This window comes from Urocampus carinirostris, chromosome 17, assembly GCF_059441175.1.
Source record: "Urocampus carinirostris isolate Australia breed hairy pipefish chromosome 17, RoL_Ucar_1.0, whole genome shotgun sequence".
Classification (NCBI taxonomy): domain Eukaryota; kingdom Metazoa; phylum Chordata; class Actinopteri; order Syngnathiformes; family Syngnathidae; genus Urocampus; species Urocampus carinirostris.
In genome coordinates this window covers 6,432,873-6,457,777 of record NC_142365.1, presented here as the reverse complement: position 1 = coordinate 6,457,777, position 24,905 = coordinate 6,432,873, and the positions used below count along the sequence as shown (strand labels likewise).

Below are 24,905 nucleotides of genomic sequence, written 5' to 3'. Positions count from 1 at the left end.
ATAAGCGCCACGTTGAATTGACTAACGTGGCCCATACTATATATTGGACGTCCTTTCATATTTTTTTCAACCTTTGTTAAGTTATTGGAGAAGTTTTCTGTATATATATATATATATGTATATATATATATATATATATATATATATATATATATATATATATATATATATATATATATATATATGTACCGTATTTTCCGCACTATAAGGCGCACCGGGTTATAAGGCGCACCCCCAAAAAAATAGTTGTTTGGTCTTATATTTTCCATACATAAGGCGCACCGGACTATAAGGCGCTACAATGGGAACGTCGACAAAACAGTCAGATAGTTCAGTCAAACGTATTACCCCCTTAACATTCCGAAAGCTTACAAAGAATAAAATACGTGTCGCAGACATGTACGGAAACAGTGTCTGTACGATGTCACCAATCACTCAAATGCATCGTTCCAAATATCATTCGAAAGTCTTGGGATGCAAGAAATGCCAAACATTTCTTAGTTTCCATTTTATTTTTTGCTGGCAACTGTGTGGACAGCAAAGTAAGAATTTTATTGTGCAGGGAAACGGGGCTCTTTACTGTGCATATGACGATAAACACTTTGAATTGAATTGTTTTAAAAATAAACTCATCACAGAAACATCAAGATCGTTCTAAAACAAGATACCGGGAAAATATAAAGCCGCATAGCTCACCTAAGTTCTCTTGCAGCCATCTCGTTCAATAATGATACGTAACCATTCTTACAACCGTGAGTGTAGTAAATCCAGGAGAGTAAAATATTTACAACTACAGAATAGTAAAAAATGTTTTCTGTATGCCGTAGTGCAACCCAACGTGTGATTCACATTCATCTTTTTCGGCGAATAGCAGGCTTTGTTTCGCCCCTTTAGCCTATGCGAGCCTGTAAATGATAAAATGGATCCACCCCCTTTACCTCCGAATAACTTTAGCCAATAGTGACTGATTCAAATGATGCTTGAAAAAAAAGCATTTCATTTATTTTGTTTCATCTTTTTCACGGTTTTATCGTCTATAAAATCCTCCATCCATTCACCATCTACACCACTTATCCTCAGTAGGGTTGCAGGGGTGCTGGAGCCCATTGCAACTGTCTTCGGGCAGTGGGTAGGGGACCCCTGAAGCAATTGCCAGTCTGTGAAATCAAATGACGATAAAGTAGATTAAGTAGTGTTTTTTTTTTTTTTTTTAGAATCAATGCAAAAACTATATTGTTACGAACAGGGTTGGGTAGGGTTACTTTAACTGGATTACTTTCAATTACTTTTGGATTACTCTAATACCTAATATGTTGATAAAAGACAAAAGAAACTAAATGTGAATAAGATGACAAAATTTTGTGCAGGCTTGGGTATTAACAGAATACATGGAATGGCAAAAATGATGTTGGCAAGCTGTTTGGATTTATTTTCATTTTGTTTCTGTCGCATTTTATGTTAGTTTTGCCGGCGATCAAAGAGATCAAAGCCAGGAGGAAAAGCTTACCACGTGTTGTGAGTCATAATTTTATTCATATCTAGTTTATTTTGTCTTTTATTAGCATATTTGGTATTGGAGTAATCCAGAAGTATTTGAAAGTAATCCAGTTAAAGTAACCCTACGCAACCCTGGTCACGAACCAGGAACTGAGACGGGACCCAATTGCGTTCGTTTTACTCAGTTTTATGTAGAAGGAGAAAAGGACTTGCATCCACGATCCGATGATCGTCGGTCACAGGTAGCAGATAGCTGGAACGCGGAAGTGGCACTTCCGTGTCGGGCAAGGGTAGTTGTTGACAACGGGAAAAAACAGGTCGATGGCCGGGGCGGAGGAGCAAAAACATAAACAGGTTCAGAAAAGGGTCGGCATTGGGAATCTTACGTAGAACAGGGCAGGATACAGTCAGGAGTCTCAAAAATTTGCCTAACGTGTAGCGTAGGTTCACAAACGATCCGACGAGTGGTGTCAGGAAGGCAGGGGTTTAAAAAAGAGGAAGCAGCCAATCAGTGTCAGCGGCTGTTGGCGCCAACGGAGCAGACTCAGGTGCCCCGCATCAGTAATCATGACATATATAAATATTTTAGAATTTAAAGGTATTTTTAAACACCTTTTTTGAGAGGAAAATAATTTGATGTACTAGTGGTATTAGCAATTGTATCAGTATCCATCATAACTAGAGATTTGATATCAATATGTGTATTGTACCGGTCTAGAAAAGCAGCCCAACTATGGGAAGCATTTTTTGTTGTGATTATTTTAATCACTGACAGCTCTCAATAATAACCTTAACTTTAACTCATTAACTTAGCACTAGTCCTAACCCGAGGCTCGGCAACAAGCAGCTATGGAATATCATCTGGCTCTTTGGCGCTCCCAAGTGGCTCACAAGCACTTTTTTAAAAAAAATCGATAATGGAAATAATTATGGTTTCGGGAGGACAATCGTCCATCTATCCATTATCTGCATCGCTTATCCCCAGTAGGGTCGCGAGGATGCTGGAGCCCATCCCAGCTATCATCAGACAGTGGGCAGTGGACACCCTGAACCGGTTGCCAGCCAGTCACAGGGCACACAGGGACAGACAACTCATTCACATCTAAGGACAATATGGACAGGCCAATTAACCTAACATGCATGTTTTTGGAATGTGGGAGGAAACCGGAGTGCCCGGAGGAAACTCACGCAAGCATGGGGAGAACATGCAAACTCCACACAGAAAGGCCGGTAGCTGGATTTGAATGATGACCCCCAAACCGTGCCACACACGCGCTAACCACTGCGCTGCCATGCCGCCTGAGGACAATCCCAACGAAAACGTTCTTAGTGTTTTGAAATAAATATATTCCTTAAATGGCCTATATAAAGATTTTATTTTTGAGAGGCTCCCAACATATTTATTTTTTCGTACAACATGGCTCCCCAACATTTTGGGGAGCTAACACCTACCCTAATCCTAGCCCTAACCCTAGCCTTAATCCTAACCGAGCCCTAGCCATAGCCCTTACTCTAGTCCTAACCCTATCCCTAAACCTAGCCTTAACTAGCACTCAATAATACTAAAACACATTCACTCCACAAAAAGAAACGAAAACAAGAATATATCTTTATAATTTTGTAAATATTTGGACAGGGGCCGAGCAGAGGGACGTGATGACGGGATCGGAGGGCAACAACAGCATCTCGGACGTGGTCAAACAGCCGGCCTTTATCGCAGGACTTGGCGGAGCCTGTTGGATTGTTCTCATGGGCTTCAGTGCTTGGCTCTACTGGAGAAGAAAAAAGAGGAAAGGACTTAGCAACTACGCAGGTGAAAATCTATCGAACACACCGTTCTGTGCCACCGACGGCAATAGACGTCAGGCAATTGAACTGAGCTATGACTGAGTGTTGATATGGTTTGTTTTGGTTATTTTGTCATTGCAGTTCAGTCTTTCACCTTTACCCGAGCAGGTAAAAAATAATAATTTAAATAGACCAATTTAGTCATCGTACTAATTCTTGTTTTTGCTCTCTTCCTCTAAGTCACCTTCCAAAGAGACAGAGGGTTGATCAGAAACGGAAGGTAAGAAATTCAACTCTTTTCCTCTCAATACCAGATCCAAAGTCGTTTCTGGGTTTTCTGGTGAATTTGATTAGACGTTTGGATCTTAATTTTCGCCCGTGGAGTGATCATCAATCAGGCTGCCGCTCCTTTCTTGCTAACGTAAGGACGAACACAGAGGTCACGAGGTGATGAATGGCCAATTTCAAACGTTGACTTTGAGCTGGCTAGAAAATTGTGAAAAGAACATTATGCTGGATTGCGGAATGGAAACTAAAGACTAAAAATTGTTGAAATCTTTCTTGTTTTGAGTAAATATATCTTTATGCACTGAGAGGTTTTGCTTGTTTGAAGTACTCTAATTTCACTGCATAGTAATGTTATCAAGTTTAGGTATATTTTGATGAAATACAAGTAACTTCACTGAGTGTTTTAAATATTGTGCAACCACGCTCGATAAAATTATAAATTTATAAAGTTAAATTCATTCTAACCCCGACTCTGACCCTAACCATGACTCTACTCAAACCCTAAAGAAACTCTGACTCTAACCTTAGCTTTAACACTAACCCAAGCCCTGACCCAAACAGCCCTAACCCGAGCCTTAACCCTAACCCTAGCCCTTAAATTAGCCCTAACCCAAGCCCTAACCCTAGAACGAGCCTGAGTGTTTTTAACTTTGTGCAACCATGCGTGATACAATTATAAATTCCCCAAGTTAAATTCCTTCAATCCCCACTCTAGTCCTGACTCTAAACCTAACCTCAACTTTACTCCAACCCTAAGCAAACCCTGACTTTAACCCTGGCCACAACACTAACACAAGCCCTGACCTTAAAACCATATCCCAACACTAGCTCCAACCCTGGTCCCAAATCTAACTCCAAACTAACCCTAGCCCTAAACCAATGTCTAACCCTGACCGTAGCACTAGCCCTAACTAAAAGTTTAAAATGTTTTGTTTCATTTTTGTTATTATTTATTTTTATTTTCCAGGGGGAAATGGTTGCTAATATTGTAAATGGAAAAAAGAAATCTAAAACATAAGCTACTTTAAAATAATGGGGAAAACTCAAATTAACAACAAGAAATAAAACGTAAAAAAATAAGTATGTTTATTTACATGCAAAATTATAGAAATATATATAAACAAAATTGTAGAAATATACATTTCTAGTGGGCAGCACGGCGGCGCCGTGGTTAGCGCTTGTGCGGCACAGTTCATGTCATGGGAACCTGTCGTGGGTTCAAATCCAGCTCCGGACTTCCTGTGCGGAGTTTGTATGTTCTCCCCGTGCTTGCGTGGGTTTCCTCCGGGCACTCCGGTTTCCTCCCACGTTCCAAAAACATGCATTTCAGGTGAATTGGCCTGTCCAAATTGTCCCTAGGTGTGAATGAGCGAACGAGTTGTCTGTCCCTGTGTGCCCTGCGATTGGCTGGCAACCAGTTCAGGGTGTCCCCTGCCCACTGCCTGGAGATGGCTGGGATGGGCTCCAGCCCCCCGGCGACCCTAATGAGGATAAGCGGTATGGCTGATGAGATGAGATGAGATACATTTCTAGTTGTAAATATACCTTTTAATATACATTTGAATATTTGAAGTATACATTTAAATATACATTTAAACAGTGTGTAATTTAAATAAGAATTAAATGAGGGACTTATTTGCATATCAGAAAAATTATTATTTTTTAATTAGAAGCTTATTTATGTATCTATTTATTCATGTGTTTGTTTATTCACTTGAACCACACCTATCATCTTTTTCACGAGTCAAGAGTCCACATAATCTGCAAAAGAAAAATAATTTAAATTACTGTAAACCTTAAAAAATTCATCGACTTTCTTTTTTAATGAAGAATAAAACAGGCTTACAGCTGCAAAATTGTGCTAATGACAACAAAAGAGTCCTAATCACAATCTCAATCTTAATTAGAACGACGCGCGTGCTTTAAAAAAAAATTGGGAAATGATTTCTCTAGGCTGCAAAAAGTCAGTAAATCCATCTGCCTGTTGCAAAGAAAAGCGATAGGAAATCACAATTAATGCCGCAACCAGTAAACAATCCCATAATTGCGTTGCCGTGGCAAAGGTTGCAAATGATGGACTACAATTAACACGTCACACACAAACACAGATGCACCATGGGAATTGTCGAGAGAATCGTCAGACGACTCTCCGCTATCAGAAAGTCGGTTGTAAACAATACCCACGGCGGCAGCTGGAAATTCCCAGCGTGCATGAAGTGAACGCGCCAGGAATGCAAATTTTTACAGCAGCTCATCCCACGTGCAAATAAGGAAAAACTTTTTATTTTTTTCAAGTCAACGCTTGTAGACATCACAGCCACATTTCCACTGCAACAAAATCATCGGCGCTTTTCCTCCACCACCGAAAGGCCTTTTTCCGTCTCTGTTGCCATGGAGACAAGGCGGCCGGGTAGTTGTGATGCCAGAGGGGGTCCATGATTCTCAATTTAAAATGGAAATTTTTGTTGTGCTAAGGCTATAAAGCGGATTAAGTGTGTATTCAGGCCTGCTTGCTTTCTCCAGGGAGGGTTTGGACTTGGGCGGTTTAAGGGGGAGGTGGAATCTGATATACGGACCTGCCATGTTCTGCCCTGTGTATCCCCCCCATTCTTGTTTGTGCTTCGGGCTTTTTCAAAGAAGAAAATCTATTCACCACACTTTTTTTCTCTTTGTTTCTAACATGGCACAGAATGCAAAAGTAATAAAATGCATGCTTGTTGCGGCTGCATGAAAAAATTGGATTATTCTGTCAATTATTTTAATTTTAATGCAGATTTTTGGGCACCTATGAGCATAATAGTATCGAAAATATAATCAATTATTTCTATTTATTATTGTAGGAAATTTCTTTTAAACTGTCCTCAACTCACTTGCCCTTACCCCAACTTTAGCCCTACACCTAGCCCTAACTTGTGTTAGATAATCCTTAACTCTAACCCTAAACCTTGCATTACCCCAGCATACGGCTCTTTGGCGCTCCCTATTGGCTCCCTCTGGTTTTTCGAATATGTTTGATAATGGAAAATTATTTGGTTTCTGTAGGAGGACAAAAACGAACAAAAAATCTTAAAATTTCCCAATGAGTATAGAATTTATACTAAAGACTGATCAAAAATGTAGAAATCTTTATAGTTTTGAGTAAATATATCTTAATGCACCGAGAGGTTTTGCCTGTTTGAAGTACTCTAATTTCACGGTATTGCATACTATAGATATACATTGTCCAGTGATGTGCTTCTCACTCAAAGTGCTAGAATATTCCACTTGTGAAACAATTTTTTACAAACATGGTCTAGTTATATTCACAAGAATCCAATGACAACGACGACAACAACTGTGTAAAATATTAAGTGTGAATAATCAATGCTTGACTTCTGGAAAGTGAAGTCAAACGTTTATAACAGTTTCACAATTTCTAAAAAAAATTGGCCAAAGTAAAATACACGGTTGCAAAGGTTTTAGGGCTGTAAACTGGTTATCTCCAAACGGCCACTTTTGGAAACACTTTGACATACTTTTAGATAAACGTTTAACATTGTAATCAAGTTTTTGAGTTTTTCCATGCCCTCATGTAGTTTTAGATCAGGGGATAGTGTAATAATAGTCTGTGGTTTGCAATAACCTGTGGTCTGTGCAGACCTTTGAGACTAAAAAAGGGCCACACAAATAAATATGACTTGACTTGACTTGACTTCTTACATTGACAAATCCCTGAAGTGTGTGCCAGGTATTTTAGATGAGTGGTTCATGAACCACTGAAATTAAGTTGTGTGTTGTTGACGTAAATGGTGATGTTTAAAGGCCCGCAAAGCGAGTGTACCACGTGACTGATTCAGGAAATTATTCGTTAGGTTTGAGTGTGGTTCGAAATGAAATCAGCGAAAAAACGCCCCCAGAGTTAAAAGTCCCCTTCAATACTGGGAAGAAACCTGAATATGCACTTCCAATTTATTACCAAACTTGCTTTCACACATCTATGCACACCTGCTTCATTTGTACCACGTGAAAGAGTTTTTTTCATAGCAGGTGAAATTCTTTGAAATAAAAGAAACCAGCTGGGTCCAAAAACTTTGGAAAGAAAATATTGTTTTTTTTTCAATAAAAATGATATTTGTTTAGTATTCAGAGCATATTTACACAAACATGTTTATCATTTTTCTGTCCATATTATGGCGTAGTCGAGTTAATACATCATCTTGAAGCCTCTACACGTGTCGAGCATTCTCCTTGAGGGTTTTCACTGGTTTATGGGGCTTCATTTGGCCATCGCGTGTGTATTGCATATATCTATAAAATATTCATACTTCATACATACTGGCGGAGCTCACCAGTAAGTATGAGAGCCTGGGAAGGTTTTCATTATGATAAATAACCATTAGATGGCAGGAGTGGCTTTGATCAGATCTTTGTCCATATGTCAAGAAAGCCCCCACTTCCAGGTTTTGCTACCTGTGTCCAGTGATTGAGAGTGTGTAGGCTGCCCTGAGTAGGCTCAGTGAAGTAGTGTGGTGAGAAAAGTGAATCTATGGATAAGGACAGACTGACACGTCCCTTTGTCATCGTTGGGGCGAAGTGGGATGACGTAAAAATGGGCTTGCACTAGTTCTTCTCATTTGAGAGAAATGTCTGGCATTAAATGAGTTAACTTATTTTTGACCTGATATGAAACGATTCTGACCCGACTCTTTCCAGAGAGTATGACCTCTAACGTCTGACTCTCCATCTCCCCCAGCCGTCCAGGCCTGCTGAAATCCGGTGACCCCGGCCTACCCTGGCTTGCGGACTCGTGGCCTTCAACAAGCCTCCCGGCCAACGGGGCCCTTGGGAGCCCCAAAGGGAGCCGAGGAGGTAAACACGACCGACAGTCGCGACACCCGTCACTCGTTATGCAGCGTGACATGGCCTGACATTAAAACAAACACGCAGGGAAATTAAAATTGCCTTTGAGGGCTGTACTTTGCTAACCAGATTTGACAAGGCTGATATTTGGGAATAAATTGCGTCGACTCCACGCCTGGATTTTTTTCGGTGAGCTCGGGAGGTTTTTTCGCCCGACGTCCTGGCACGACATGTTCATCAAGCTCAGGAGAAGTCTGGTGGGCTGCGGGGGCTGAGCCTCATCGCGTCCTCAGCGTGATGCATGCTAATTACGGACGCCGACCATCACTTCCCTTCAGATCAACTCCGCTTTTTTACCCCGGCAAATGAGAATGAGAGCAGCGGGGAACGTTAATGACCTTAAAGACGGTTAAGAAGTGTCATATAATCTCTTTGTTCCAGACGTGTTACCGTCGGTGGAGAAAACGGGAACCCTGCTGTCGGACGGCGCCATCTACAGCAGCATCGACTTCATGGGGAAGGCCGCTTACGGCAGTCCGGTACCAGACGGCACGCCTACCCCCTACGCCACCACCCAGATCTTGCAGTCCAACAGCTTTCACGAGTTAGCTGTCGACAGGCCCGATCCTCGCTGGAAGGCTTCTTTGCAGGCCCAGCAGGAGAGAGCCAACCTGGGCTACTCGCTAACCGATCGACGCCCCAACACCGGTACTAATTAGATTTTAAGTGTGATGAATACTTTTTTGGGGGTGGGATTACAGTAGACCCGCGGGATATGACGCTAATCCATTCTGAGGTAGTGATCACAAAGTTAAATTGTGGCGAAGGACAGAAACTGAAGGCGAAAGACATTTCCTATGTCTCGCCGCATGTTCTTGTCAGGTACAAGACCAGAAATTCAGACTTTGAAAAAATAGAGCTTGAGAGAAGTGAGTAAGTCAAGTCATGTTTATTTATATAGCCCTTAATCACAAATAGTCTCAAAGGTCTGCACAAATCAAAAACTATTGCAAACTACAGACTATTATGACACCATCCCCTGATCTAAAACCTACATGAGGGCAAATAATACACAGATATTGTCAACATACGACAGATCGGGGTCAAATATCACATCTAAATTTTTGACTGAGTCACTCTGGGTGTTATTACATTTGTCAATGTTCAGAGCCGTTTTTGAGAACAAGTCACGGCATTTAAATGGACCAATAACTAGCATTTCAGTCTTTTCAGAGTTAAGGCGCAAGAAGTTGAGTGACATCCATTTTTTTATTTCCACAGTTTAGTATGGCAGATTCCTCCATAGGAAGATATGGAGTTGAGTCTCATCCGCGTAGCAATGAAAACTGATATTATACTTGCGAATAATATCACCTAATGGAAGCATGTAAATGCTGAAAAGAAGGGGGCCAATTACTGAACCCTGCGGAACACCACAGGTAACACTAAAGGGTTTCGATGTCATTTCACCATATTTAACACAGTGCGTCCTACCTGAGAGGTAGGATCTGAACCATAAGAGGAAGGTTCCTGAGAGACGTAACACAGTTGGGGACATTTATTACAAAGTTTCAAATAAAGACAAAGTCAGAGTGCACTCACGACTATTCAATGGGAGGCGCCCTCTCAGGAGTGTGCTCCCACCAAAAGCCATGCAAAAATAATTCTCCCCCTGTTTTGTAGAGAAAATGCATGGATTTAAAACATAAAATGAAACTCTAACAGGCTCTCCTGGGATCTTACATTACAAGATAAGAAAGGATAACACCCTTTACAAGATTTAGTACTGCACATTACTGAAATGTCATAGCTTGTATGTAAGATAAAGGGCGGAAGACCATTGCTGAGAAAGTACTGATAAGAAAGGATACAGCTAGTAAAAACTTCACTCAAATATGTCGATGGACATAAATGATTTTACTACAATGAAAGTGAACAATGCCATCATCAAAGCGATGATGTGATGATCATAAAATAAACGTACTATAGGTGGAACATTTATGTTATGGCGACAACATACTCAGTGACCTATCTTAAGAATTTAGCAAAACCTATGTATGTCTAAAACATATGAATATAATTAAATGGCATTATGGATATAGATGGAAAGGAGAAATCTAATGTTTCTACATTTGATGTGATGTACTTGAGTTGGTACAGTAGAGTTAATGGATTGATGCAGAGAGGGTAAGCGATAGCAGACTGATTTTAATACTTCTACTTGCAAAGATTGACATGCTCTCAGAAGACTTTGCTGATATAATTGCCTCCTTATTCTTAATAGTAGTCCCGATTGTCTTTTATTTCTTATTTATTATCTCAAGCTTTATTTTCATGTTTTTACTTCACCCTTTAGCACCACTGCTAGCCTTGGGACACCTGGCAATAAATTACAAAAAAATATAGTTTTGCATTGCACTAACTAGCAAAGTATTTACAAAGCACACACCATTGTAAACGTCAAGGTTCCAGACATGCTGCTACGGATTAGCAGCCTCTCACATTAATAGCTAAAAAGCATTGTTCACCATTAGCATTTAGAATTATGACCTTGAAATAAATGGCTATTGTAATACATGCTAGCGTTAGAGTTGCAAGAGCTCATGTGCTGTTAATCGAAAGTATGAGTAGCATTAGCGGCTAGTACCCCGGCTCAGACTTTAAAATAAAAAAACATTTCAGGTTTTAGTTTTTAGAGCATATTTTACACAAACATGTTACACAAAAAATATACTTAATATTATTTTTTGTTTTGATTTATTTATTTTTCTAATCCATCCAAATTACGAGTAAATACAAGATCAACATTTGTTTTTGTTTAAATAAATACATTAAATTAAAATACGTAAATAAATGAAATTAAATGAGATTCCAAATAAATGAATGCATTAAAAATAATTTAAATAATATAAGATAAGATAAAATACAATTTATAAAACAAATAAATTATTGAATTAAATAGAATTAAATTAAAATAAAACAACTAAATTAAATCCATAAAAAAGTTATATAAATAACAAATAAATACAATACAGTATAATAGAATTCAATACAATATGTTTCCTCAGCTCTCGTGTGAGTTGCTAAGAAAAATGCATACAATGCCCTGGAACAAAATCTTGCGTGCAGTTTCTTTCATTTCTTTTTTTTTTCAGAAGTTAAATTCCTGCAAGGGACTTGGCAAACCCCCCCACCGAACGTGGCAAATTTATTTACATATTCACTGCAAATGAAGCCTTAGGATAATAGCGCTCTTAATTACTCTTTTGTCCTCATCAGAGTTTTACCCTGAGAGCTTATCTAGCCCAGAAATGTCAGCCGATTTGTGGTGACGCATTTCTTGATTAGCAATGCCTCAGCATTACGACTTATGCCCGCTTCTATATCTGTTTATACTGCGTTCGCACGGCACCGCGCCACTCCTTTTGTAGTTTTCACAATCAGCTTTGTGCTCGGCTAAATGTCACCGCTACCGGAGATAAGGTAGGGAGCCTTACGAAGAAGCCGTGCCTCGGGTTTTTACGCCTGTTTAATAAATATCATAACATTTGGACGGAAGTCTTCACGAGCCGCCGGGGTCGAAGTCAGATCTGGTGAGTTGAAGTGGACGTAAAATTCTGTCTGTTGTTGTTAAGGTGCAAAATTGGGGAAGAAGAAGAAAGGAAAGGGTGGAAGCAAAACTCCCAAATCCAACGGGACGTGTTGGGCCAACGTACCCCTCCCTCCGCCACCAATGCACCCGTTACCCGGTACCGAGGTTGACCTTGAGCAATACCCGCAGGAAAACCACAGAGGAGGGTAAGATCATTTCAATATTTGGGGTCCGATCCACAAAGGGTCAAAGGGAATCCTGAGTTGTTAACCCATACAATGAAGGGAATGTTAAGTTCTCCATTTCACAAAGAAACATAATCCATAACTGTCAACCTGTACGTTTTTGCCGTACAAAGTACGTTTATTATGTATTTTAAGATGTGTACGACGTACATGAAAATCTGTACGGAAAAACGCAAAGTTGTCAATTATGGGTACCATCTGGTATACACCGACTATCAAGAAACGGCAAATCGATAAAGTCAGATGAGTTCGCCGCGGTAGCCTCTATCTCGGTATCGTTTTTTTTCGTTTCAAACAAAGCGAGCGGTTTGATGCTACTGTGCGCATGCGTCTGCCACCTCGGATTTCATGTGGTAGTTATGTAGTGAAAGGAAGTCCGTCTGTTTTTAGAGAACCGGCTTTTTCGGCTCAACTCATTAAAGAGAGCCGGCTCTCAAACGGCTCACTTGCTTTGATGCATTATAATACGAATTATAATGTTGTATAAAGAAGTTAAGAAAAAAGGGATTTATAAAAGGAGAAAATGAAAAAAGACAGGTTTGTGGTTATCCCTTTAATCAGTATTTTACAAACAATAATTTAATGCAGAGAATGAATGAATAATTTTAATAAGAAAATGTATTACCCTACTTAATTATATTTTCATGTATTTTTTTCCTTCTACGGTGAACGTCCAAGCTACTTAATGTTTTAATCTTTTTTATAATAAACCTCATTCATGTCGAGCAACTCAGGATCTCACAACAAAATATTAATCAACAGTATATATGATATAACGAAACACATGTACAATATAACATGTTAAACCACATAAATAAACACGTTTGAAAAAAATATGGTGTAAGATTATTTTGTATTTTGTAAGGGAAAATACAACATTTTGTAAGGGCATGGAGCCCTGGAGCTTGACAGGTATGATAATCGAACCAGAGAAAAACGTTTCACTAAAAGAGATAACTTGAGATCGAGACCAGTTACCACAATCTGCCTTCTTTTGCTTGAAGTGCAATAATTCACCAATCGCAAAGCAGTGTTGGAGCAAAAAATGGAGCTGAATCATCTGCATGCAAAGAAGACACTCAACATAAACTCGAAGGATAGCACTCGGCAAAATTCCAAAGCCCATCTCCATATTTTCTTGTGTGAAAAGGAATTATCTGTAGCCAGTGGGAGTATATCAAAGTTGGTGTTAATCCCTGTCAGTGGCTTGGAAAGGGATGGCAACACAGGCTATACTTGTCCAGGACACACTAGAGAAAATGGTGCCCCTACAACCCTAGAAGTCAAGGGACCTAACCCACCCACCAACCAACCAACCAACCTAGCAACCAACCAACCAACCAACCAACCAACCAACCAACCAACAGGAACACATGAAAGTTGGTGTTAATCCCCGTCAGTGATAACTGTAGACCGAGCAATAGCTGGAATTAGTCTGAGCACTATTAGTGCCTATCTTAAGCGGCTACCAGGAAAAGCAATTAAAACATTTTCAAAATCAGTGTTAAACCTGTCACTGTGATCACTGAATGCTTGCAATGAAGAAGTGCTTTGTATTTTCAAACAGTTCTTGTAATTTCAAGGTTATTCTATTTCCATGACAAAGTATTTCCAACAATACTTGAAATGCCAGTCTTGTTTAATTTGTGTTCACTGTTTGCATTACTATTTTAGCCTCCACCCATGATTAAGCAGCGAGGGAAACCATGTTGAGGTTCCTTGAAATCCATACCTTTTAGGGTTGGCCTACGAGGAGATTCTGAATAAAAATAAGGGGCTTAGCTGGGGACCTATAGAACAGGCTGCATATTTATACATCTTGAGGGTTTTTACGGTCCTCCCGTGTTATCTTCTCAAACTCAAAATTAATTCCTGGTGTCTTCTTTCCTTATCATGAGTGTATGTTTAACTGTAGGTTTAACAAAAACCCGGGAAAGGATGATAAGAACACACCAGAACTCTACCTCTGTAAGGCAAGGGACACTGAAGACCAAAACAAAGAACTTTATTTAAATGGCCCAGGTAAAATTAGCCATAGTCTGTAGGCGAGTGGCACACACGAGTGGCTAGAGAAGGAAAGAGTAGGAATAAATACACAATTGGCCTTCGAGGACGAGTGTGTGAGGGAAGTGGATTCGTATGCTGATTCCTTTTATACAATGGGCGGCAGTAGCTCAGGAGGTAGAGCGCTCGTCTTGGGATCAAGGGATCCCAGTTCGAATCCCGGCTCGTCCGTGTTACATGTCGAAGTGTCCTTGGGTAAGACACTGAACCCCTAATACCCCCAATAGGCAGGTTAGCGTCTTACATGGCTGCAATACAAGGCCGCAATTGGGAAATGTGAAGCACACTGTAAAGCGCTTTGGGAAGTCATTGACTTGAAAAGCGCTATATAAATGCAGATCATTTAATTTCCTTTCAATGTGGCAGTGGTAAAAAGTACTAATTTTTGAGCAGGATTGTACTGTCATACCTCTATATATATATAGATTTATTTGGAACAAAACTCTTGCTTGACATTTAATGAGCAATCCAGGTTAAATTAGTACAGTAAAATGTTTGTGTGTATGTTCATTTAAAGTTACTGTAACGTTAATTTTTAAGTGACGACCTATAGTCAAGTATGGTGCTTGTCATAAACCCCCGAACACATCCCCCTACTCCGACCACACCACACATATATTATAATAAACTCCCAGTTTTCTCAATAATATCATTTTACTTAGCTTACTACTGTATTTTTATGTTTATCTACTATTCAGAAGTGATCAGAAAGATGTTTTTTTTAACTATCCAGGGTTAACTTGGATGCTTTTAGGAAGTCGGGAACAGATCAATTCGTTTTTAGCTATTTCATATCGGGAAAAAATGCTTGTTACACGAGTAATTTGAGATAAGAGCATGATCCTGGAACAAATAAGCTGGTATTAGCTTTCTAGTTTGGGAGGAGCCGAGAAGGGGTCCTTCTGTTACCCTTTTGTCATGGTGACCCATCAAATCAGGGCTCCATCAACACTTGTTTCCTATTTTTTAGAGAGCCAGTGAGCCAGGTTATGCTACACTGACTTCATTTAACCGACTTAAATCTGCTTTCCTCAAACTGTTTTTTTTTTCAACTTGGGCTGGCACAACTCAGAGTTCAGGCTTTGTTGAACCTCCTTTGGAAAAGGACCAAAGTCCTGGTCCTCAATGTTAAACTCTAAGTTCTTCTCCACCAGATACGACAGCGGTAGTTGGGCCCCGCCCCTTCCGCTATCGTCCTACCGCCACCAGCGTTTGGAGGCCGACGTGGAGGAGGAGAGGGGCCCCACGCCACCTCTGAGGGGAAGGGCCTCCTCCCCCGCCCCGGCCCCTTCCCTCGGCTCTGGCCGCCATGAAGAGATGCAGTCCATCCTGCAGGCCCATTTGGACGAGCTGACCAGAGCTTACCAGTATGAGGTCGCCAAGCAAGCATGGTAGGCAGGAGCGTTAGCGGAAATTTAAGATTGCTAGTACTACTTACTCCTGAGCACATAGATATCCAAGAAAATGGTGGAAATGACAATGTCCTACCTTCGTTTTACTGAATTTTCAGGCACATGAAGAGCAATTTGAGCATGTCCAGCACGAGCATCCCTCCAATGGACTTTATGTCTTCGACCTTGGGTTCGGAGGTGGCCGACGCCCGACTGTCCGAAGAGGAGGACGAAGGCAGATACGCCACTCTGTCCAAAAAAGCGCCTGGCTTCGATTACGCCATGGATAGCATTGAGGGCTCTGGTACGTTTGATGGATTTGGTGATGAATTAGGTTCCTTTTGTTCAGGTCTGCCTGTATTCCAGACCGAATCAATTACCTGACAATAATCGACTATCCAGTAAACTGACAACCATTAGTGTAACTGATTGTTTTAGCGACCGATCACTAAATTAGTCATTCTTTCTTTATAAACTGAACCCATTGATGGCACCCAAGTGTCATTGAGAAGCGTACAGAAGACTATGTACTGTACATCAAAAAGCCCCACAAAAGAAGGAAAAGTACTCGAAATATGTCAACCAAGTCCAATCAGTGTTTGCAGCAAGCATTAGGAGTGTCACAAGCCAGAAATGGAGACAGAACCCAGTAGCGTTCGTTTACTCAGTTTTATTGATAAAGAGAGAGAGCAGTGCTTGCTTCCACGATCCGATGATCGACGGACACGGGTGGCAGGTGGCTGGAACGCGGAAGTGGCACTTCCGTGTCGAGCGAGGATAATCGTAGGCAGCAGGGGTACTGGTCGATAGCTGGGAAGGGGGAGCAAGGGCGGTATTGAGTCCAGAAAAGAGGTTGAACAGGTATCAGGTAGGAAACAGCGCAAAACAGGTCAGTGGTCGGAATGGCAGATCAGGACAGAAACGGGTCCAGAAACAGGTCGGCAACAGGTATCAGGCAGGAGAAAACAGGGCAGGAAGGTATGAGCTTGCCTAGCTGGGAGCATGGGTTCGCAAACGGTCTGACGGCTGTTGGAAGCCGGGCGTCTCTTAGCCAATTAGTGCTCAGGGCAGTCACAGGTGCCCTGAATCAGCAATCATGACAAGGAGAATTGAATAATCTTGGAATAAAACCTCTCAGTTGACAATGTTTGATAATGCGATGGATGGATCAATTTGATTTGCCTACCTCCATGTTGGTTTATTGCAAAGACAAGACTCTCTTGGACTTCCTTGAAACGAGTAAGCTTTCTTCTCCCGTGGGGCTTGTCAACGTAACGTCGTCTTCTGGAAGGCTTCTCTTGGATGTCCTGAACAGTTCCTTCAGCTTCAAACACCTCTAATTCAAATGATGGTGACTCGTTATTGTGGTTCTTTGTAAAACTCCATTCTAAATTGTCTTTGCACTTCGACTGTGTTTTCATAATCCCAGGAGGATTTTAGATTGCATTTCCTTTTTGCAAAGTCAAGTCTGGCTGCCATCACTTGGTTGAATTCTAGAAGAAGGAATAAGTAATTGAGGTATAAGGCGCTAAAATGTGTATAAATGTTTTCGGTACACCCTCCATGCGGTAAATCTCAATGGTAAATATTTTTACAGTGCAGCAATTGTTTTTGTCGATAAAAGAAAAGTGCTATTAAAGCTTTGAAAACGGTTAACTAGAATTCAAGCTTAACATAGTGAGTCTAATTTCAAAATAGTGTCTTAACAGAACTCAAATCAATTTGAGTAAACTAAAAGAATTGGTTTGATTTTGACTTTCACTATTACTTTGCCGTTGGTACTTTAAACCGATATTTGAGCTGATTCAAAACGAGTAGTTTTTAGCTCCGGTTAACTCAAATGAAAGCTTAACTGCTGTTCCAACTTGACTTTGCTATTGAGTCTAAGTGTTCGGGTTTAGCGCGCCTCCTTCCACTATAAGGCGAACTGAGGCGTGCCAGACTCCAACACTAAGGGTTCAAATAAAGCTTTAAAGATACTTCAAGTTAGTTATGTGCTAAAGCTAAAAAAATCAGTTGATATCAATGACATAATGTTTAAAAGCTACTTCAAGATAACTCAAGTGTAAGCATGAAAATTGCATTGACTTTAGCCATTTACTAGCCACCAATGAAATGATGCTTGTAAGCTATTTGAGTTAGCTCAAGTCAAAGCCGTATAATTCTTTTAGTTGACTGGGGCCATTGATTTGTCATTGTTAGTTATTTTAAAGCTTTAGTTTTGTGTTGCTTCAAAATATATTATGTTACAGTTAACTCGAGTTTGATAACTGCCTTAACTATGACTATTGAGTCTAATGGTTCAAATTATGCTTAAAAGCTACCTCAAGTTAGCACAAGTTTAAAAAGTAAACTTTGACTTAATGTTGGACATTGACTTTAATGAGTTAGAACATTAAAGCTTTATCATTACGTTTAATCAATATTTGTGCTGGTAAAGCTTTATAAAGAGTTAACTCAGGTTAAATCTTCAAAGCTTCTTCAACTTGACTTTAAGCGCTAACTTGCCATGGGCAAAATGATGCTTACAAGTTACTTGAAGTTAACTCAAGGTTTTGAAACTCCGTTTCTTGACTTTTTACATCGACTTGCATATCAAAGCTACTAAGTTAAATTGAGTTAAAGCTTTAACTGAAACATACTGGTCACAACCATTGGTGTTTCCTTTTTCTAAACATTTGATCATATTAGATTTCCTGATTAATCGGCAAAGTCATTGAGATGTTTTAAAACAAAAATATCAAAATATCCTTGAGCAAAATAGCAAAAACTCCAGACAAGTGAATGCTAAATTGCTTTATAAATAAACTAGCAATTACAATAACTTGTGCTGATATGTCGTCCCATGCAATTTCGCCAAATATCGAAAAACGTCACTCTGCATCCCGAATCGGGACACAAACAAGACCGTCTCCGAAAGTTTTTTGCTTCTTTTCTGTCACGATAAATATTCGTAAGAGTGATATTATTTGTTTTTTATTCCTTTAGATTTTTCATCAAAGCCATCACTCCGTATGTAAACATAAGCGTAGCTCTCTGCTGGAAAGGTTTTAAGTTCACAAAAGATATGTTTATTAATAGTATTCCTTTCTTTAGAGAGATTCGTGACATCGTCTCTCAAAGGAATTTTTAAACGGCTGTGTTTGGTTTCAGATAAAACACATCTATGTATAAAACAAAGGTATTTTTTGTCCTGTTGTCATACAAAAACATATTTTAATGTTTTCATGTTTTCTTGTATAACATTGTCAAATACAATGCTTTATTCCCTAAGTTTTAAAACCAACACATAATGATGATAGGGGCTTTGTAATATGCAATTATGTTTTGTCAATATATTGATAAATCATATAAACTGTTAACTTTCCGTCATTTAAAGTGAGGTCTTAGCGGTCCATGTCATTCTAATTTTTGCACACAAGTACTCAATGAAGTTATCATGTGCACTTTTAATACTAATCTAGAAAAGGGAATGTGTGACCAAGACACTAAGAGCTACAGTTATGAAATACTTCTGTAATTTATTAGCCTGTTTAAATCAAATAACAAAATACAAATTTTCTATGAAAACTATAGAAAAAAAAAAAATAAATAAATAAGCAATATACATTTTCACTCCTCTAGATGTCAAGTCATGTTTATTTGTATAGCCCTTAATCACAAGAAGTCTCAAAGGACTGTACGGACTGCATACTACTACTGTCATGATTACTGATTGGATTCACCTGTGCCCGCTCATTTGGCGCCAACTGCCGCAGGCTCTGATTGGCTCCCTGTCAGTATTTGAACCCAGTATTTTTAGTCCCCTGTGGTCAGTCCGTCTGCGAACCCCAGTGAATACTAGGCAAGCATTTTTCGACCCTGACTCCCACCTGTCCCATTTTTGCTCCCGTCTGTCTCCGACTACGACCCGTTTTGATCCTGACCACGTCTGCTCTCCCGTCCCGGCGTACGACCTCTTTTGTCCCCGACTACGTCTGCTCTCCCGTTCTGGACTCGTTTCCGACCCCGACCACGCCTTGCTCTCCGAGGCCCGGCTACTGACCCGTTTTTTCCGTCTCTGACACCGCCATCGCTCGCTACGGAAGATCCACTTCTGTGTTCGGATCTCAATCTGAGTACGAGAGCAACTTGCTTCCTGCACCCAGCGACGACCCAATCGTGGGCGCGGCCCTTCCTCTTTCCTTCAATAAAACTTGTGAGAAACATAACACAATTGGATACTGTTTCCGTTCTGGTCCTGACAACTACTACACCATCCCCTGATCTAAAACCTACATGAGGGCAAGGAAAAACTCAAAAATACAACTAATACACAAAAAATACTACTAATATACATAAATAAATATACTATGTAAATACTAAAAAAAATACTAAAGAAAAGTACAGTAATACTATAAAAATACTACAGCAGCAATAACACAAAATCCCGTAAAAATACAACTCAAGTAATACTACAAAAACACTGCAGATATACAGCAAGTATTCTACAGTGGAAGTACTACAAAAATACAACTGAAAAAATACTACAAAAATACTACAAAAACAACATGACAGTAGTACTACAACAATACTTTAACATGATGACTGCAGAAACACTACAAATATTAAACTACGGAAATACTACAGATATACTATAAAATTCTACCATAGAAAATACAACAAAAATACTCCTGCAGAAATACTACGATGCAGCGCTAGGAATAAATAAGATGGAACCATTTTATGGTCCATTATTTCCGACGCTGCAATCTTCACATTTTCATTTTGTTTTGATTTCTTTTTGTATTTATCTTGCATTTTTATCATATTTTAGCCTATCCTGTACTTTATTGAGCAAAAGAGAGATTTAAAAATGCCATAATTTTGGAGGGTTGCTTAGATTGAATTTGAGCACCCCCAAAAGGAGCTGGTAAAGTCTATCAGTCCATCTTGCTGTGAATAAATAGGTGCCGCGTTATGTTCTCACTGGTCCTCACATGCATGTTGGTCTATATCTGGATACATTTCCACTGAATATTACCATTTGCAAAAATTTCAAACTTTTTTTTTAAGCTACATTTTTCGAAAAACAAATATCGGTCATTTTATCCTACATGCATGGATTAAATGATATTGGTAAACACATGGGCATCTTTCTTATTCATTGCTATAGTCAAAGCTATGTTTTCCTAAAACCAGGTTGACTCAGTTTTAAGTTGATTTAAATTGATTACATTAATCCCTTGATTTTTTGCGGCGGTGGTTTTCTTTTAATTGTAGGATGAAAATGGCGAAAGTAAGAAAAGGACTGTTTCAAATACAGTGCAAATGCCAACCCTAACCCCCAAAAAGATGGAAAAAAGAAGAGTTTATTCAAGAAATCTAAGGATTTCACATATCAGTAGGTGCAACAAAAGGAGCTGCAATAATGATTTCAGCCAGAAGATGGCGCCAGGAAGTAGAATATTTTTGACACAAACAAAAACAAACTTTAACATGAATTAAACATTCCCCCCTCAAGAAAGGACAGTACTCTATAAATATCGTTTCCAAATAACTTTCATAGAGTCAAACTTTAGTTTAAAACTTTAGATGTCTGGTTAATGGCACTACTGATTCTGTAAAGGGGTGGAAATTATTTCAGGGCAACACGTTTTTATTCCAGGTGATGTTTTTATCACCATCTTGTGGATGCTATTGGGAAACAAAAATGTGGCTTTGAATGCTTTTACTGTCCTTTAGCATGTGGAAAGGTCCAACTCTGTTGGTGATAGAAATCAACGTCCTCTGCTTATTTTGGTGCTTTTGTGGGTCCAGAGGATTTTTTTGACATGATGGGTTTTAGAGAAGCTGGAAATTGAAAAAGATTTGCACGTATGTCATCTAGATTCATCAAGGTTTTTTTTTACGTAACTGCACAACTTAGACTGAATCAGCACTGACGCAAAGGCAGACGCAGGCAGAAAAGCGATGAGGCAACTGTTTAGCCAATCAAAATGCAAAACACGATGCACAATCAGAAACCATAAAGAGGTAACCGTGATACAGTGAGGGATTACTGTACTTGTTTTGGCTGATTGAAAAAACGCAAAACTGAAATACAATTTTCTACACAGGCAAAGGCACGCCGTTGTACCGCTCGGACAGTTCGGGCATCGCAGATCGTGGCCAGCAAAGCACGCATAGCCTCGGCCACAAGAGGGCACCGCTCACCAGCCTCAAATCTCAACCGAACAAAATCGGGACTCTACCCAGGCGCAACCACGTTAACCAAGAAGGTAAGATACCACCTAAACATCGTGATTTTCTCATACCGATTCCGCTTTTTCGGTACAGCGACTCACGGCTCCAAAAATCTTCACGGCACAAACAACTCGTGGGTCAGCGCCGCCTCAGAGCCATCGGAAGAGTGCATGGTGAGCGTTTCGGCGCTGGAACAGCAACATTTGGGTTCCTGGGGCGGTACCGCCACATCGGACCGGGCCACCCTGAGTCGGGGGGCCCACAAGAGAGCTGTCCAAGCGTCCCATGACGGACATCTTCTAAACAACTGTAAAGAGAAAAGGGATCACTGTGAGTGGCTACACTAGGGGTCGGGAACCTATGGCTCTTTTAATTACCGTATTTATTATATTTTATAAGGCGCACCTAAAAGCCTTTATTTTTTTCAAAAGCTGGCCATGCGCCTTATAATACAGTGCGCCTTATATATGGATCAATATTAAGTTGCAAACTCTTGCAACTAAAGCAAGCAGCCGCTGACTAGATTTTCCCCGAAGGCGAAGTTGTCCGCGGTGTGTGCTGGGATTTATATACCGGCGTTTCATTTCCTAACCAATGTCAGATAATATCATTTTAGTCACCTTTACCGCACTTCCCATCACCCCGCGTTTGTTCCGCCCCTTCTTTTTCATTCGCCCTTGCAAAACATATCAGAATAAGTGTCTAAAATAAATACATTACAAAAATATACAGTTGCAAATACATATTATACATGGTTACATATATTTACAAATAAAGACGGTACACAGAGAGAGTTTTCAAAGCTTTAATAATGATAATATAACTTTCATCCCAAACGGTGCCTGTGACAGGGCAGTTAATGGTAGTAACACGCTAGCAACACGCTCGCAACACAGTAAACGGGTCTGTTAAAAAACACACCGTACTTGTAAAAATCACGTTACGTTTTGTTCTTTCAGAATCCCGTCCTGGACACCTCACTTCTAAGTGCTCCGATTAACTGCGATTAACTCAACGAAAGACGGAAACTTCTGAGGATCTGAATGGAAATGCAGTACGGAGCTGTAAATGTCATGTACAGCACACAGGCACCCGTTTCCACCAATGACACGCCTCCAGCTCAAAAGACCCCCACCTTCCACCCTCTAGAGGACACTTAATGTACAACACACAAACTCAAAGGACTTGCATAATGTTTTTATGTATCCGTATACTTTTTGCTTTGCTATGCAAGCTAACACGAATATTATGTGTTTTTATTCAATCTTTCTTAAAAAAAGAAAAAAAAATCAATTTCATCAGCGCTCGTATTTTGCTAATGTTGACGAACGTGTTGGTTGGAGGAAAAAAGCACAATCCCAATTTTGGGCAGAGGTGAAGATGAGATGCGTGAAGGTCATGTTCTACAAGTTACTGAGTTTTATTAAGATGCATATGAATTTTGGCGAACAGTTTTGATTAAATGCTAACAAAGCTGTCCCGGTTAAACGCTAACAAAGCGATGACAGTTCGATGCTAACAAAGCAGTTGCGGTTAAATGCTAACAAAGCGGTTCCGATTAAATGCTAACAAAGAAGTTCCGGATAAATGTTAACAAAATGCTCTGGGTAAAATGCTAACAAAGTATTTTCAGTTAAATTCTAACAAAGCGGTTCCTGTTAATTGCTAACAAAGCGGTTTCGGTCAAATGCTAACAAAACTGTTCCGGTTTAAAGCTAACAAAGTGGTTCTGGGTTAAATGCTAAGAAAGCAGTTCCAGATAAATGCTCAAAAAGCAGTTCCGGTCAAATGCTAATAAAACTGTTCCTGTTAAATGCTAAAAAAGTGGTTCTGGGTAAATGGTAAGAAAGAAGTTCCGAATGAATGCTAAAAAAACACTTTGGGGAAAATGCTAACAAAGCAGGTGCAGTTAAATTCTAACAAAGCGGTTCCTGTTAATTGCTAACAAAGCGGTTCCGGTCAAATGCTAACAAAACAGTTCCGGTTTAAAGCTAACAAAGTGGTTCTGGGTTAAATGCTAACAAAGTGGTTCCGATCAAATGCTAACAAAGCAGTTCCGGTCAAATGCTAACAAAGTGTTTCATGTTAAATGCTAATAAAGCGGTTCCGATTAAATGCTAACAAACAAGTTCCCAATAAATGCTAACAAAACTCTTTGGGCAAAATGCTAACAAGGCAGTTGCAGTTAAATTCTAGGAAAGCGGTTCCTGTTAATTGCTAAGAAAGCGGTTCCGGTCAAATTCTAACAAAACTGTTCCAGTTAAATGCTAAAAAAGTGGTTTTGGGTCAAATGCTAACAAGGCGGTTCCAGTCAAATGCTGACAAAGTGGTTCTGGGTTAAATGCTTAAAAAAGTGGTTCCAATTAAATGCTAACAAAGCAGTTCCGGACAAATGCTAACAAAGCGGTTCCAATTAAATGCTAACAAAGTGGTTTCAATCTAATGCTAACAAAGCGGTTCGGGTCAAATGCTAACAAAACTGTTCCGGTTAAATGCTAACAAAGTGGTTCTGGGTTAAATGCTAACAAAGTGGTTTCAATTAAATGCTAACAAAGCGGTTCTGATTAAATGCTAACAAAGCCGTTCCGGTCAAATGCTAACAAAACTGTTCCGGTCAAATGCTAACAATGTGGTTCTTGGTTAAATGCTAACAAAGAGGTTCCTGGTTAAATGCTAACAAAGTGGTTCCGATTAAATACCCAAAAAGCGACACAAAGAAAGCAGTAAAAATAAGTTTTGCTAATTTATTTCCAGTCATATACAAATTCTACAAAAATAAGAGAAATATTTGGCTAGAAGACAGATAGGTGGAAGAGATTATCAATAAATAAACAACTATTAACGAATCGGAAACCTTTGTTCAAATTGATTCATCATTTGTAAACATGTTAAATAAAATAAAATCAGAAGTTCAGATTTATGTATTTGTATTTTTTATTGTCTTTTAAACAAAACAGTTATGATTAAATGTTATCA

At 39.6% G+C, this 24,905-nt stretch overlaps 1 protein-coding gene across 2 annotated transcripts in view; it reads left to right on the top strand.

Annotated features, from left to right (window-relative positions):
* The window catches only part of LOC148349025 (roundabout homolog 2-like), a 134,654-nt gene extending 109,749 nt beyond the window's left edge, over positions 1-24,905 (top strand). For both annotated transcript variants that reach the window (XM_088320769.1, XM_088320770.1), the window contains 11 exons: positions 3,134-3,310; positions 3,427-3,453; positions 3,526-3,565; positions 8,306-8,421; positions 8,854-9,120; positions 12,048-12,210; positions 15,468-15,704; positions 15,824-16,008; positions 21,803-21,964; positions 22,023-22,259; positions 22,889-24,905. In XM_088320769.1, coding sequence (XP_088176895.1) covers positions 3,134-3,310; positions 3,427-3,453; positions 3,526-3,565; positions 8,306-8,421; positions 8,854-9,120; positions 12,048-12,210; positions 15,468-15,704; positions 15,824-16,008; positions 21,803-21,964; positions 22,023-22,259; positions 22,889-22,890 — 1,613 coding nt within the window. In that variant the 3' untranslated portion in view covers positions 22,891-24,905. The remainder of the gene's footprint in view (positions 1-3,133; positions 3,311-3,426; positions 3,454-3,525; positions 3,566-8,305; positions 8,422-8,853; positions 9,121-12,047; positions 12,211-15,467; positions 15,705-15,823; positions 16,009-21,802; positions 21,965-22,022; positions 22,260-22,888) is intronic.